Here is a 16,825-nt window from a genome sequence, read left to right as displayed (position 1 = left end):
TAAGTTGTTCCCAATGTATCGTATAATATATATAAACAAAACAGATGAGGCAGAGCGCTGCGGTATTCATGGCTGTGCGCCCTCTGCTGGGTGATTTGTAGTACAGGTTGATCATCCTCCAGTGCTAAGAAGAGGAGGTTATTTTTTGCTTTCTAGACGCTAGGAAAAAGATAAGCAGATAAATATCACACAGCATTTAATCAAAAGAAAGAGAGAGAACAAAAGATTGCATCAGAAAACTAACAATAGAAATAAAATGCATCGGAGATAAACTGTATTTTACCACACCATAGTAACCTTAATTGTGGTTTGGGGAAGATTAGGATTGGAGTTTTGCCTAATGGTTAGAATTCGGCTATGTGTAAAGTAAGAGTTAAGATAAGATTCTGTTTTGTGAATATCTATGTGTGCTGGATGGACATTCATTAATTTCATGACCGTCTGGAGATCCGAGAGATGTGTTTTAGATTTGACATGAATCGGTATGTTTCCATTGCTCATATTCAGCTTTTCACACTTCCTGAAGTTCAGATTTGTCTGTAATATTATTAAAGATTGATGGTGCAAATCATTCTTGGTAAAACAGTTAAATAAACCATAGTACTGCAGAAGCCCATGCAGCCTCACTAGAGCACTCAAAGCTCATCATACTCACTCACGCTGTGACTGATTCAGCCAATTATGCCTCATTGAGTTCACTCTCGGGTTTGTGGTTTCCATCCGTGTGTGGACAAAACAAAGAACGCTGGAAAATTCTGTGGCATTTCCTACATGCTAAACAACTTAATTTCATATCTCCCTGCCCAGATGTGGCCTTTGCATATTTCAGTCGCTCATACAAGTAGATGATGTTGGCCAATGGATGCCATGCTTTCCTGATGGGGATACTTGACTCCACCAAAATGGACTCTAGAGGTTAAAGCAAATCTAGTCTATTTCCTCCAGGCGAGGCTTTAAAAGAACAAAGATCTATTCAATGGAACCCCACCCGAAACTGTTTTTAGATTAAGATTTAATTGATTAATGGGCGATCATTCAAGTATTTTCACCTTCCTTCCTGTTACAGACAAACCATGCTACTGTGGATCAATTTATGTAGAGAAATAAAGCAGCAAAAAGAAAATGTGGTTCAAAGGTAACTATAGTTTCATAGGCAAAGACACAGTATTTCCTGTTTAAACTCATAACGTGTCTGTTGCTTATCTTATATATAATTATAAAAAAGCATGGCCAATGAAGAACAGTTGCTTTCCACAAGCCATTCACAAATAGTGTGAATAAGCTATTGATGACAATGTTCCTCAGGCTAAAACGGTACAGTAAACTGAACCGAACATCATTTCTCACACTGCTTGTTTACATGTATTTGAATGTGCATTTAAACTACACACTGCTTGTGCCCCAAGGCACAATAACATCATTAGTAACAATGAATCTGTTCCTTAGCTCAGTCAGTGTGCAGAAATTGAATACCAGCCCGCAGGGTTTGTGGGATATGTGCTTCTACTTTATGCCAATCATAAATGATTAAAGACAATAAATAAAACACACTTTCTTTACCGGTACAAAGCAATCCAGTCTTTATTACTTCTGTGTGAACTTGTTAAGATGGAAAATAAAACACTTGAGTACATACTCATGCTTCAGCTTGAAGTGGAACTTGCAACGCTTTTTTAATTACTATTATCTTTTGATTTTACACTTCCAATTTGGGTTGGCAACAAAGAATGGCACTTGAGTGATTCTCATGTTGACTGGTTAATACATGTATAAACATTACTTCCTAAACGCTATGTCCTCAAAGCACCACTGGTGCAACTATTTACAATTTACATGTTGTATTTTGTTATAGTTAATAATGTAAATAAGAGAACTGAAATGAAAACTCTCACCATCTCCAAACAGGCAGCAGTGCTGACATGAGGTCAGTCGTATGATTTGAATGAATGCTCTCTGATTCTGGATCAGGCCAGCTATCATACAGCATATTGACTGACTACAGGTCCACAAACTATGGAAACACTAGAAAGAACAGAAACTCTACAACAAATGCTTTAAACATTGCTTAACACCTTTAGTGTACTGATGCTTAGAGATTTAGCCATACCTTTTAACATTAAGATATTTATTTTCTAAATCAAACCAGCTGAAGTCTGCAGCAAAATGGGCAACAACAACAACGACAAAAAGAGTGGGAACTGAATAACCGCAACAGTTCAGAAGTGTATTGTACACTACTACAGTATTTACAGTTAATAATACAGCTGAGAACACTACTGTATCTTAACATTTGAAAAGAAGATAAATACAAGAATATTTATTCAGTTTTATAGATAATTTTTAAAATTATATAAAAGCTATTGAAGCTAAAAGTGGCTTAAAAAAGAAAAAGAGAAACAGTGCTATTTTGAGCGCTTTTTAAACTCTGCATGAGATTTGCTGGCACTCAATGGGAACAATAAATACTAGCTCTGTACTCCTCTTCGGTGTGGCAACGTTGTCTTCACAATCTGAAGCAGACAGGTCTTAAACCTAAAGGATGAAGGAGGACAGAATAACATGCATTACATACAAGCACATGTAAAAGCACCAGTTTAAGCATGAATAATATCTGAGCTGAGATGAGTTTTAATGCACATAGCTATGGAAGTGCGATGTCATGGAGCGAAAGCCAGACTTACTGCAGCAGTGGTTACTGAGCTCACACTATAGTAGAGGGACCAATCACCTGAGCTTCCCCCTGTGACGAGAAGGAGATGGGCGCAGGTGTTATCACAGGTTAAAGGGGAGGCTCTGATTTAATCATCAGGTGATCAGTGAATGTGTTTATTAGTGCTGGCATAAGCATGGGTGTTATGACATGTTTCTGCATCAGGCTATGTCCACATTTATCCGGATATATTTGAAAATGGTGTTTCTGTTTTAAAACATTCTCTGATGGTACACAGAGACAAACATAATAAAGTTCTCACACTATTCTGGCACTATCATTTTATTAGAAACTCATTGGTGTGTCCAGGTTGCACCAGTATTGGTTATTGGTTTTTTGACAGCCAATGCCGATATCTTAAGAGAGCAGGGTGATAAAATTATATATATATATATAGTCTGGCGCACCATCAAAATAAATGTCTCGAACATATCAGCCAAACAGAAAAATGTATTTATCGGTCGACCATTACTTTAAATTGCCAGTAAAGCAATAGGCCAAACATGCAACGTCGCTTTCGAATACTGCCGTTTTCACAGCCCACACTACAACAGGAAAACTGTGTTTTCATATGTATCCACTTGTAAGCGCATCTTCAAAAATCTCAGTTTTTGCTGGATCTCAGAGTGGGTAAAAGGCCAAGAGGTATAGAAATAGTGAAATGATGTGTGAAATGTGTTTTCAAATTCATCCAGATGAATGTGGATGTAGCCTCAGTGACACTGATTGGTCATTTGATGTTGGCACAGGCCTGAAGATGTGCCATCTGAAACAGACACACGCTATACTAACCGCTGAGATGTACTGGCTGTTAAAGCAGGGTTTCTCCTGGGTGGGAGAGGTGATGGAGGAGTAACAGGAGGAGTCACACGGTGAGCTGGGCTCCTCGGACAAAGCCTCGGGAAGGTGACTGGACACACATCCGCTGTCTGACCCGCTCGAGCCACTACCTGACAGACAGTGAGATGACGAACCCGAACTCTCTGTAGCTACAAACACAACTCAAAGATCAACATCCTGTTATATACATGGCTTCTGAGGAAATGTTTAACACTTTCAGATGTTATGATACATACTCATAGACGGTTGACTGCTTGTCTCGTGCTCCAGCTCATCTTCCTCGATGCAGGGGCTGATGAGAGGTCTCTCCCCTGCTAACAGGCTTTGGGTGCTGTACATATGCAGATTTAATGGGCCCAGCAGCGTGGAAGAGGAGGGGCCACTGGACACTGGGGGGCCACTAACGGGAGCATTTACTGCAGCTCGTTTGAATGGGTTTGAGTGGTCAAAAAGCGAGACAGCAATGGAGGCTCTCGTCCTGGCCCCTGTAACAGAAGAAAGAGTAAAATCAACCCATAGAATCATAATCAAAATATTATTCTGGTCAGAGTTAAAAAAATAAAAAAAATAAAAAATCAAGCAAGTTATTCTGATGAGTTTGTCATGGTAAACAAGCTCACCTCTGCCTTTCATAATGTAGTCAATAGCTCTGTCGTTGATAGCAGCATCACTGGGTTTAATGTCCAGGAAGGGTTTATTGCCCACCCCCATAGAGACCATCTCCTGCATTCGAATTTCTGCATTCACACAGAGAAACATGTTTAAAAACGCTGCCATATATCAGAAGTTGCAATAGTACTTCATTTAAAAAATGAAATATTGATATCGCGTTAATACTACACAAATGATAATATTATAAATAACCCAGCGTCAATAACTATATAGGCCTAGTTGACACTCCAATAACTGTTGATTAAGTTTAATGATGAATTTGAAGAATTAAGTTGCATAAAGCACATATAAAGTGTAAAAAGAATTTTCTTAGGGATTGAGTAAATTTATGCAAATACAGGTTGAACAAAGCATTGGATTTGCATCATTTTCTCACACATATCAAACTGTAGAAATACAATACTGGTGTGACTTGAAAGTGCTTTAAATAGCTTCCTATCTGCCTGAGGCATATACAGATGAAGTGTTAAAAGAAATCTTTCGATATGCTAAGATGGTATGTGACAGGAAATATTATCTGTAATTATCTGCTCACGTTCAACATGCTGAACAGAACTAATTCAAACAACTTATTAAAGCTTAACCGCTTCCGTGTTTCTTTCCCACCTTTGTTCCTCGTGGCCTGCTGCCATAGTATCCGTGCAATGTCGCAGGTCCAGGCATGTTTGATCTCGGCGCTGCTGGCTTGGAGAATGTAGGTCTGGTTCTTTGAAGTTCTCCTCCTGAACCAGACCTCAAACCTCAGAGCGTTCTCACCCGATGTCTCTGTCATACCCACATCAGCCGTCTACAAAGACAATGACAGAGTAAAGAGGATATTCACATATCATCTCAATCAATATTGAGGGCTCATGGCATCTTATTGTTATTACGGGTTACAGGAGACCAAACTGATGCTCAGATCTTAAAACTAAAACCTTCTCTGATATTAACATAGGACAAGAATGTGAGTGTACTAGTAAAAGTACAGTGTTTTTTCTGTCCTTCTAAACTTCAGATGTCCTTTAGGTGCTTACCTTAAAAGAGTGCTTATATATGTAAACATCAAGGCCACCCTCAATGCGTTTGGGTTTGCTGAACAGCACTAGATCCTCAAACAGGAACACATGTCTTTGGCACTTCTTCCTGCCATAGAAAATTGTGAACTCATCTTGCCGAACCAACTGCCCCTGCTCTTTCAAATTCACCTAGAAAAGTGAGAAATAAATATGAAATGGTAAATGTAGAAGATCATTTGCTTTCCTATGTCTCGAATGTGAAGTGGCGTGTGTATCCGCTTACATCACAATCTCTGATAGCGTCCATGGCGAGCAGATCATTGCCATGGCGAAGCTGGAATTTGACCATCTCGGCAGCGGCACGTAGGTACATTAGCTCCTGCTCCTGGACTTCGCTCACCTCTTTGATCAGGTCTTTCAGCAGCAGGGCATACTTACTCATGCGCTGGATGGGCTTCAGCAGGTACGACGCCAGGTCCATCTTATCCCCCAACTCCAGCTGCTTATGCTGAAACGGGAGATATTTTTACAGTTTCAGCCCATGAGGTGAGATGAATGTGCTTTGAGCAGTTCAACATAAGTGAAATAAACTCTACACCCAGATTAAATGTCCTGTAAGATTTTATTGAAAACCCCTGAAACTAAAAGCTTATCATAGGTGGTTTATAGTGTAGCATTGGTAGAGTTCCTCACCCTGAAGAAGCTGTTTCCATGGCTGGCCAGAAGTGTGTCTGACTTTGGCTTGTTCTTGCTGTATAGAGCATACAGGCTGAACTGGTCTTGCTATGTTTATATGGAAAAAAAACACAAGAGAAATATTTTAATTGTTATCATCCACATTTCCGCACTCGTGTTCTGAAGAATAATTCTCTTGTTGATCCAGAAATAGAGGGAGGGAGCATTTTTTTCCAAATCATTTCCAGGTTGAGTTTTGTTTGGAAAAACTTTTTTTTGTTTTTGAGTAAATTGTTTTATAATGACTTTTCAGGTTCATATGGAGTGTGCAATCATTTCAGGGCAGGTTTTGCTGCTCCAGAAACATAAATAATTTGGCATAGTTCATATACGTTGCTGTAGGCCAAATGGCCTGCCTTTTTCTCTCTTTTCTCTGTGAATCACCGCCTGTGAAGCCTTCATAAATTAGAGCTCTTTAGGTGAGCCAGCACTATGATTGACCACAACTACAGAGAAAATAAAGGAGATATAGGCTGGTGGTCTTGCACTCATTTAAAGACCTCAGAATCACTTCTTGTGGCTCAGTTTGATTCCCATATTCATAGAGGGTGAAAGGAAAAGAGCAAGTAAACACAGAAAAAGTACTTTTCAGGATGGTTTTAGACTTGTGCTGGGTCAAAAATGAGTCAGTCATGGACTGGGAACAGACGAGCACTGACGAATTAAGCCCCTTTGTTTCATTTCCAGTGAAAATGTGATTCAATTTGTGACATTTAATTGTGATCTCTATTAGAACTGAAAATATTAGAAGGGTCCAGAAAATACAAGAACAGTTCAAATTAATAGACTGTTGAATTTAACTAAAAAAACAGATCTGAAGTCATGCAGTTCGACATGTGCTAGTTACTGTGAAAAGACTGTGACTGAAGGAACTCTCTTACATGTCGTAGGAAGCAGTGGCTGACGCGTAGTGGATGATTGCAGCAGCTCTCAAGCTCTTTCAGGAAATACTGGCTGTGGAAGTCCACCAGCTTCTCCAGGTTTCCGAAGATGATGCTGCGCTTTCCCCGCAGGTCCTGTGGCAGGTCAGCGCGCTCCATCTCAGGGAAATAGTTGTCAATTATGTACCGCAGAGAACGCACATATTCCTGCTCCGTTGTTACCATCTCATCTACGATGTGGCGTAGTTTACTGAAAGACAGTGAGAGTGGACAATTAACATACTTCAACTGCATACTTTTGTCACAAAAACATTAAGCAGCACAATTGTTTTTTAACACTGATAAGACATGTTTCTATTTTTTAAGATTTTATTTTTGGTGTTTTTGCCTTTAATTTGACTGGACGGTGCAGGGAGGACAGGAAGCGAAATGGGAGAGAGAAGGGGGACGGGATCTGGAAAGGTCCACGAGCCAGGACTGCACTGTGTTATGATATGTTTCTTGAGTTCCAAATCAGCAAATTAGAATTCTTTTGGAAGAATCATGTGACAATAAAGACTGGAGTAATGGGTGCTGCTGAATATTCAGCTTTACTATCATAGGAGACATCTTTCAAAAACATTAAAAAACTGACCCAAACCTTTTAATGGTAGTGTATGTCAGTGTGACATCAGTATGTGTGCCCTAACAGCTTTTTCAGACTGTGTAACCATAAAGGACAGGTGTTTTCACACGTCTCTCCAGGATGTCATATGCTTTCTCCCTGAAACACTCAAGCCAATCAGTTGTGAGAGTCCATAATCTCTAACTCAGACTGGATGGCTCACTGTGACCGTTCCCATGGCATTCTTTTTACACTCAGTAGTTTTAAAACACAAAGTTTAACACTTGACTGCCCAGATCTTTTTGACCACTTCATAAAACCCTGATGACAGCAAACCTGAATGCTTAAAGTAAATGATAAGCATAGAGCACCTATTGTCTGACTGTCTTACATACATTACTTTACATTACTTACAGCACTTTTACCTTTTCCCCACACAGCTGAACATGGTGTGTATGTCCAGTATTGAGAAAAACAAGGTGATGTTTTAGCATTTACATTAATCTTAAACTGGATTCTTATCAGAATATTTTAATTAGCCTTAAATATTTGCAATAACTGGACCACACAGAGCCGAACAGCATGTTTTTAGTTATTTCTGTCTGAAAAACTGTCAACATCACCTCTGTACTGTAATCTCAGAGAATAAAGCTGAGAAATGTGTTTTGAAAGGAAGACACACAGATGCAAGGACCTCCTCAAGACGTCTATATAAACAGCTAACTCCATCCATCTCTTCTTTGTGGAGGAGCAGAACACAAACAGGCTCCCCACCACTTCAAAGCCCAGAGGACCAGCGCCCACCTGGGAAAGTGATCTGTATCTCAGGCCTGTTTCCCAAGGGGGTTAAGGGGTGACCAGAGGGACCCACAGCTGGAAAAGACATCCATGGAGATTCAGAGGATTATGGGGCTGTGACTGTTTAATATGAGACATATTGAGTTCCTTTATACACACATTACAAACATGATTTAGTCTGTATATGGTTTTTAGCTGGAAAACTTTTTTTCCCTGGATGTCTTGTGTGTGTGTGTTCAATTTTGAGCAGTTTGCTGTGAGTACAGATATAAAGGTGTTTTCAGCATGTAGATTTTCAAAGTTTTGCAAAAGACTAAGCTACACTGTACATTTTCATGTACAGAGGCCCATTTGTAATGTGTAAAAAAAAGTATGATTTTATACATTAACATGTTTACAAAAATAAATAACTGACTTTAATATCATCATTGAAATACAGTTAAAAATATCTAGACAATTTTCTGTACTGTTAGATTTACTAACAAAGATAATATTTCCAATCCAATTCAACATTATTATGCAATATAAATTCATATATTCATAATTAAAATAATTACATTATTAATTATATAATTCATTTAGAATAATAATATAATTATTTACATAGTATGTTTGAATAAGTATTTATTATTTATGTAATTTATTATTTACAGCTGCTATAATTATTTATATGTAATTATTTACAGCTACAATAAATTATTGGTCGGAAGTAGCTTTGCTCAGAATATTCTCTTGTTGCCTGAGTTTTTTTTTTCGTTTTGTTTTGCTCTTCCATGGACACTTTAGCACCCCCTAAGGGGTTCCCGGAGCTCAGTTTGAAAACCCTTGAATGTGTTCTTGTCTTGCAAAAACACTGTGTGCCAGGTTTAATATATTTGTCTGTGTTTTTTGGCAGCATTGTTGCTCATATTCTATTACAAGAACACATTTTTCCAGTGTGAGTGTGTGTCTTGTCACACAGCTATCATAAAGTGGTGGATATATAGTAAGGCCCTGTCCCAAATGGAACAATTCATGTGCACTTGCGGTCTTATGGACTTACAATGGCCGCCACGTGCACATGTCCGTTAAGTCCACGAGACCGTAGGGTGTCCCATTCGTCATTTTAGCATTCAGAAGGGTGCTCGCGAGCGCCCCCTTTGCGGCCGTTATGCGCCCTCGATCCGCACTTCTGCTGAGCACACATTGGGGCGAGCTCCGCAGCAGACTTCTACCCGACAGTCAAAGCGGCATTACGTCACGAAAGTGCGGACTCAGAGGAAGACCACGAGGGTTTAGGGTGCCATTTGGGACAGGGCCTAAGTGGTTTTAAGCTGAAGCATGCTTCAGTCAATGGCCTGCAGACCTCCCTGGTTGATTGTGTTTATGTTACAGCAAGTGAGTGTGGGTTAGCACTTGTATAAATGTACCCACCTGCCCTTGCTGCGTGTTTCTGGTGCAGGACTCCCGCTGCGGTGTGAATCAACAGAAGACCATCCATGCATGGGCGGCAGTCGCGGGCTGTACGGCCGATCGATCACTTCAGTGCTGCTCACCTCCAGACCCTTAATGAACACCCCTGTGTGTCCTCTCCGTGCAGGCTCACTCAAAGTTCTCTGACAGGTCCCATACCGTGACACAGACTCGCTACCGGCCGTATCAAAGCTCTGGGTCTTCCGCAAAACCCTGCGGTTTGGTTCTATAGAAGTGAGGCTTGGGCTTGTTGCACATGCCTGCCCCTCCGCTTGTGGCCGCTGCGGAGACTCGCCTGTAGAGATGCTTCGTGTTAGCCTGTGGGATCTGACAGGTGTGCTGTGCTCAATGCTATATGGACTTCCTGTGGGGGTTCGGACAGAGTCACGGGTGTCCATGCGAATGCCTGAAGGACTGCTAGGAGTGGAGGACATGCTGGAATGTGAGGAAAGTCTGTCCCTGCCCCAGCCTCCACCAAACGCTTTCCGACATGAGAAGGAGACGCTACTGCTACGCTCCTGAGGTTTAGCGCTACGGTCCGAGTTCTGGCGAGAGGAGTCACCCCTCGCTGATTTGGAGCCGCTCTCGCGGCGGGTGCGCAGGGCCATCTCCAGCTTCTTCTCAAACATCTGCTTGGTCTCCTGACACTTGGACCAGGCAAACTTCCACTGCTTGAGTCCCTGCTCACTCTTCAGCTCCCCAGCGAGGTCCTTCATCTCCTGGAAGTGTGCGTCGGGGATCGGGGGGTGCTGACTGCGATAGGTCTCCAGACACGTGATCACGCTCTGACACTTGTCAGACATGCCACATTCCTCCATACTAACACACGCCAAATGACGCATGCCCTCTAGCGCCCATACATATGCCTAAAAGAGAGAGAAAAAGAAAAGAGTCAGCTGATGTGATGAAAAAAATGTGAAAGACATTAAAACCACATTTTGTGTATGGTAAACCCAGTTATATACTTTTGTCAGGGGTGCACGTAAGTGGTACACATGTGCGCATGCATGACCAAAATTAAAAAATGTGCTTTGTAAATAAGTTCAGAGCACTCGTTTACGAAACCGACATGTTAGACTATATATATAGGCTATTAAAACACAATTCATAACTGTGATATTTCATTTACTGACGTACTTCAGTTGGCAGCGTTAAACCCAGCAGCGCATACCGGCAACCCGCCAAAATAAAAGCTTGCTGATTTTAGTTTTGAAAATGATGAAAATTCATATTAAAAAAGTAAATATTAGCATTTTATTTTTAAGTGTAGTATAAAATAATTGTATTTTTATTTAATACTCACTTTTTATTTTAAAATATAATTGATATAACATTTTATTGTTTAGTTTATTATTTTATTACAAAAAACGAACTAAAGTGCTATAATATTATTATTACAATTATTAATTTATTTTTTATAGTTATATTAAATGGGTCACATTATGTGCAGTGTGAGGACTAAACCAAATCTCCAGGTGCTCTTATGAGAACCAGACTGAAAAGCTTATGTGCACCCCTGACTATTGTAGTATTTATTAATATTTAAATAAACTACGTTTTTTTCAGTTTCATTTTCATTTTCGTTTAAATTTACACTTTTATCCAAAGCGTCTTACTAAAGAGAAACAAAATCAATTTGTCAAAGAGCCAACGATATTTGTTATATACAATCCCAAGTTACAGTAATTTGTTAAGTGTGTTTTTATTAGTTTATAAAATTTTCTTAATATTTTTCTTATTCATTATTTTTATTTATTGTTTTTCTTATAATTTATTTTCATTTAAGTTTTAGTTTAAGTAATTTTATTACTTAAAATTTCAAATTCTTACAATTTTTTTCTTATATTCTAGCTTTATTTAAATTACTGAAAACATTTTAATAGTAATAGTATTTTTAATCATCATTTTAAGTTAATTTTAAGTTTTTACATAATAACAACACTGGGTAAAATGGCAGCTTTGAAAAATATATATTTTTTTTTAATGGAAAAAAGGGATTAAAAAAAGAAGAATGAAGGCAATATGTCACATAAGAAATTTTTATGCATGCTTGAGAATAGAGAAAAGGAAAACAACTACACAACTACAAATGCAGTGTTGATGGGGGTACGGGAAGGATAGAGTGAATGAGAAACCTCCCAGCATTTCTTTCATGTGAAATAAAGAGGTTTTTAGCCAGGAGCTGGGAGGTCTAGGTAAGAAGGCTTTAACATGCAGCTCAGCAGCAGGAGGGCCTATAGTTTCAACTATGTGTGACAGCACCCTGCCACAAAGACACATGCCAACTGCTTTACTAGCTGTCTTTCCATTTATGAGAAAATCTGATGGCCCCTTCTCACACTCCAAGATGCTGTTACATCAACTGGGCGGCACTCTTGTTTTTAGACCTTTTTTCATCAGCATCCTGGCGGGCAGGTTTCTATAGTGAGTGCTCCGGAGGATACAAGTGCTCGCCGTGATGGGAAATGAGTGGTTAAACTTCAGAGGGGATTAAAACAGATCAAACGCAACCACCTTCCACCTCATACACACACACTTCAGCGCTGACTACAAACACAGGGTTGTGCTTAGACATTCCTGAGAAAGGAGCAAAACTCCCCCTCTTCTCTCTCTTTCTGTGCACACACAAAACCTCCACAATCTACTTTTGCTGCTATGTGACATGGTGACATCGCTTGGCTCCCCAAGCCCCTCGGCTCTGTCTCTTTTTCAGATTAGGGTGACACGGAGGCCACATGCCAGCGTATGGGCCTTTGGCACCTAGATACTAAAGTCTCACAAGAGCAGGGCTCAGAGGTTAGCTGCCCACAGTAACAATACACACGGCTAAGAAGTGACAGAACAGATAGAGGAGAGAGACATATACAAAGAAGACACAAAAAGACGCAAATGCGACATAATTGATGAGTGAGAACCAAACGGTGACAATGAATTTTAAGGTCCTTTTTAACCCTTGAGTTGCAAAAATGTGGTTTGGTTTCTCTGAAGCACTATTTAGGGTTAAATACAACTGAAGTTCTTTTACAATGGAAAACCACGATGACTTTTAATCTCAAATATTAAAGTAACGAAAGTAGCAACAGATCTTTTTCTTCTGTACTATGAAGAAAAGTGATGCACTTTCTTGTGACGTGCATCAGAGTGAACAGATTATCAAAAAAAGTGTAGTGCGGTGTAGTTCTATCCATCGGTTATTGATTGGATGGAGGCAGATCTGAACATGAGCTCGCAGTCGATTGTGCAGGGGGCAGAGTTTATGCAGACTAAATGATTGAAGAAAGTACAGCATATTTCACCAGAAGATGGAGTTATGACATTTTCATTATAAATTACAAGCTCCAAAACACAAAAAGCAAAACAAAACAAAAAATCGTTCACAAAAACATCAATAACATACATTTAGAAAATATATAGGGTGAATTTTCATTTCACTTGACAACTCAATGTATTGTATATATTAACAAAATATTTTTACCTTTTAAAAATGCATTTGTCACAACAAAGCACCACTTAAATTAAGTGCAAAAAATTTTTTTCTGTGATATCTGACAGTGCACTACAGACTTCTGCATTAACTGTAATACATTGATAATCATTTTGCTTGAATTACAGTCAGTGACTCCAGAAATCTTCAAGTCCTGTTAATTCTCCATAACCTCCCCTTTACCTCCTGATGTGTGAAACAGACATGGGAAACACAAACAGATGTAAAGCACTCTGTTTCTGCAGTAAAACAGCACAAACGGCTGACGGTGATAAGGTCCACCATAGGTTCTGCAGAGGCCCTGGGATCAGAGACTCCAAACCAGCTCTCAAAACTACCCCCCCTCGGTGGAAAAATACCCCCTGCCCTGCGCTTTCCCCTCGGTGAAATAAAGCAGACACTTTGATCTATAGCCCAATATAGTTCCTCACTCTATCTGATGATGCCCGTGATACTGTGGGCAGGGGATGACTTCATCGTTTGGTTTGTTAGCATGTGAGGCTCTTTGAAGTGTGAATGGTGTGTGTGTGTGTGTGTGTGTGTGTGGTGGGGCTCTGATTGGTGAGAGCAGAATTAGTTTGCCTGAGGGAGGCACCTCTAAAGGCCCCACTATTCAACCCTGCATAAAGAGTGAGAGAGAAACAGAGAAATGGAGAGAGAGTGTTAGATGTGCTAAAACAGAGCGGCGGGAGTGAGACAGATCCAGTCTTGGACTGAGCTTTTGTACACTCCCATAAATTAATCTCTTAGCTGCAGTTTAAGTGGGTCAAGAGGAGCGTTTTAAACTTGAAAGAAAGCATCTTTTATCATTTCCTCTAAAAGAAAACCACGAAAAGGAGGAAAGGTTTTCATGGCATCAGCCAGTCTCTGATCTCATGTCGGAGCCATGCCAAGAATGTGTTTTTTCCTGAAAGGATAGCGTATGTCAAAATGTGAGCGGGTATTATGCACACTGGGTTTTTAGGAGGCACGGGCTTAAATTCTTCTGCCAGTTATTGCTCTGTAACTCACCAAGCTACAGGCAGGATGCTTAACTCCGACACAAGAACCTGGTATACTGCTCTGTCATTTTCATTACGGCTGAAATGATCCCCTCTTTCTGAGTGGCTGAAAGTAAAGAAGGAATGGTAAAATGGGGGAAAATGTAAAAAGAATGGGCTGTGGACCCTCCTGAGCCAAAAAGCAGGATCTGAACGAGTGATTCTGAAAAAAAAGGATGAAAAGAAAGAGAGGGAAACAAATAGAGGGAACGCGAAAAAAGGTTGATTTGCTATAGGCTGCAGAAAAAAAGTTGAGGAGGAAACTAAGACCACTTTTTTTAATGAAGACACCCTGCAGATTGTAGAAAGACCAACTGGGACCAGTTCCACTAAAAATGAATTCTCAGATTAACAAAACAATCTAAAATAGCACAAATATTTACAGCCCCATTCATGGATAAAATCAAATAAAACAAAATCTGTGTCATTTTAATAATTTACCACCTTTTTTAAATTATATTTTTATGATTTAACACCAACAACCACTATTACTTTTGTAAATTAAATATAAAAATATTTATGGTATTTGTCATTATAATAAATACTACAAATATATAACTTTTCAGTTCAATGACAGCATGTTATGCGCATATGCTAGCAGATGCCATATGCTATCTGAAAGCTCAATCTAAAGTAATGCAAATAAAATGAAATGAATACTCAAGGATGAAGAAGAGGGATGGAAAACACAAGAGAGACAGCACCTGTATGATAACTAGCCCCTGTGATTTTGACTAATTCAATCTAATTGTGGTTTTCGAAGCAAAAAAATTGTGAATTCACCGAACCTAAAACCCAGTAATGGTCATTAATCTTAAACCGATCAAGTAATGCCTGATGCTGTTGTATGATTGATGAGGAAGTCTTCAGCAGTTTTGTGATTCAGTTCGGTTTTGCCCTTTTGTTGTGTGTGTCAGGGGTGACGCATGCAAGTATGCACGTGTCGACTGTGGAGGGAACGTTTCTGTGTTTCCTATAAAGCTTCATGAATGTCAAAGCCGAAGGAATCAGGCTCAAGAAAGAAGAGTTCAGCGATGGCATGCACACACACACACACACACACACACACACACACACACAGAGAGGAGGGGACTCGCAGCCTGTGACAGATGCGATTGCGGTCTCCTCTCTCCGGTTTAATAAACGTGTTGCATATGTAGAGTTATGCAAAGCACATACGCGCCAGCTGCTCCACAGCAAAAGAGATCATGAAACACTCTCTGCCTACTAAAGGCCTGTCGGAAGCACTAGGCCTTTGCGAGAGCTTCATTTTCTACTTCCTCTCTGGTTCAACTCCAATTCAGATGCAGGAAAAAGTCTCTTAATAATGCAGATTCTGTGTAACTGCTACCTAAGCTTTGACACTTCAAAAGGCACGAGACGTGTGCCTATACAGAACAGATGTGGAACCAATTGTTGCACTGCAAAGCTCAGGGTCTGTTTCTGATATAGAAAGTGTTGGCTGGCTTTACTGGGGGTAATGATTGTTTGTAAAGAGGAGCTGAGAGGACTGTGGGACTTCCGCAGTTTTTTGCCTTGGCCTGGTTGGCAGCATGCTCACGTGAAGACTATAAAGTTGCCACTGTCTGCCCATTAGTCCAATTTTATGCTTTGCAGGAGAGCGTGTCTAACCTGGGCTTTCTGAAAACAAGTGAGACCGTTCACGGCTGAACAAGAGACTAGCTTCCAAATGTTACATACAGAATTTGGATTGATTCTCAAAAATGTTTAAGCTAAGTATTTGAAGAATAATTATTTAATTATTTAACATAAAAATCAATTTGTAGCACATGCTTTAAAGTGAAAATGAATATTGTTACCAAATAGATATGAAAGATTCAAAATATTTATCTTTCAATTAATCTGAACACAAGCAGAAATAATGAAAAGTGCAACCAGTTGCCAGGTGTTTCATAATAATGGAAAATAAGTCATAAATGTAATATCAAAATTATCACTGTTTTAGGCCCTTTTAATATTTATAATTGCTAGACAATGGCATGTTATCCAAAAAAACATCAAATTTAATAGAGGTAGCAAAAAGAAAGTGGTATTGCCAATTGACCTATCGGTAAGCCCCTCCCCTCGAACACAGACTAGCCAATGGCAGTTGAGTATCAGTTGCATGGGGAGCGGAACTCGGACATCTGTAGGTTTCAGCACCATAGAGAAACATTAGAAGATCCGAAGCTCGCATCGTTTTTATGGGGTTTATGCTTCAAAAATAGAAAAATTATGTGCCTGGGGTACTTGTAACACTTATTCCAGGTATCCTGAGAGGATGGGCAATGAAATTTATTTTATTCTATTTCCTAAACCCAAACAAAACAGAGCAAAATGTCCGTAAGCATTAACCCCTAATCCCAATGAAGACAAAAACGTTCATTTTCTGGTTGTCATACTCTCATCAAGTTAGTTTTCATCTGCTCCAGCAGAACATTAATGTCATCTTGTGCTTCAGCAAGGTATCTCTGGCCAAAACTAGCTAACGTTAAAGTTAGCGAGTCATGCATGCTAATGTACAAATCTAAATAGCTAACTGTTCTCACGTCTTGTACAGTGTAGGGCAAAAACACAAACGAAGGTCGACATTTCACTGTCTCTTCATATT

At 39.7% G+C, this 16,825-nt stretch overlaps 1 protein-coding gene across 3 annotated transcripts in view; it reads right to left on the bottom strand.

Annotated features, from left to right (window-relative positions):
* Positions 1–1,446: 1,446 nt before the first annotated feature.
* Positions 1,447–16,825, bottom strand: part of LOC107689976 (rho guanine nucleotide exchange factor 40-like) — a 61,320-nt gene continuing 45,941 nt past the window's right edge. Inside the window, exons 14-24 of one of the 3 annotated variants that reach the window (XM_016488190.1) lie at positions 9,652–10,556; positions 6,837–7,086; positions 5,914–6,003; positions 5,504–5,728; positions 5,239–5,409; positions 4,829–5,009; positions 4,171–4,287; positions 3,787–4,035; positions 3,503–3,699; positions 2,682–2,740; positions 1,448–2,532 (exon numbers count right to left, since the gene is read on the bottom strand). In XM_016488190.1, coding sequence (XP_016343676.1) covers positions 2,702–2,740; positions 3,503–3,699; positions 3,787–4,035; positions 4,171–4,287; positions 4,829–5,009; positions 5,239–5,409; positions 5,504–5,728; positions 5,914–6,003; positions 6,837–7,086; positions 9,652–10,556 — 2,424 coding nt within the window. In that variant the 3' untranslated portion in view covers positions 1,448–2,532; positions 2,682–2,701. Of the gene's footprint in view, positions 2,533–2,681; positions 2,741–3,502; positions 3,700–3,786; positions 4,036–4,170; positions 4,288–4,828; positions 5,010–5,238; positions 5,410–5,503; positions 5,729–5,913; positions 6,004–6,836; positions 7,087–9,651; positions 10,557–16,825 lie in introns of all 3 variants that reach the window. The other 2 variants (XM_016488192.1, XM_016488191.1) reach the window with 2 other exon arrangements.

This window comes from Sinocyclocheilus anshuiensis, unplaced genomic scaffold, assembly GCF_001515605.1.
Source record: "Sinocyclocheilus anshuiensis isolate Anshui unplaced genomic scaffold, SAMN03320099.WGS_v1.1 scaffold1845, whole genome shotgun sequence".
In the NCBI taxonomy this organism is placed as follows: Eukaryota; Metazoa; Chordata; class Actinopteri; order Cypriniformes; family Cyprinidae; genus Sinocyclocheilus; species Sinocyclocheilus anshuiensis.
This window is presented reverse-complemented; position numbering and strand designations above follow the sequence as displayed.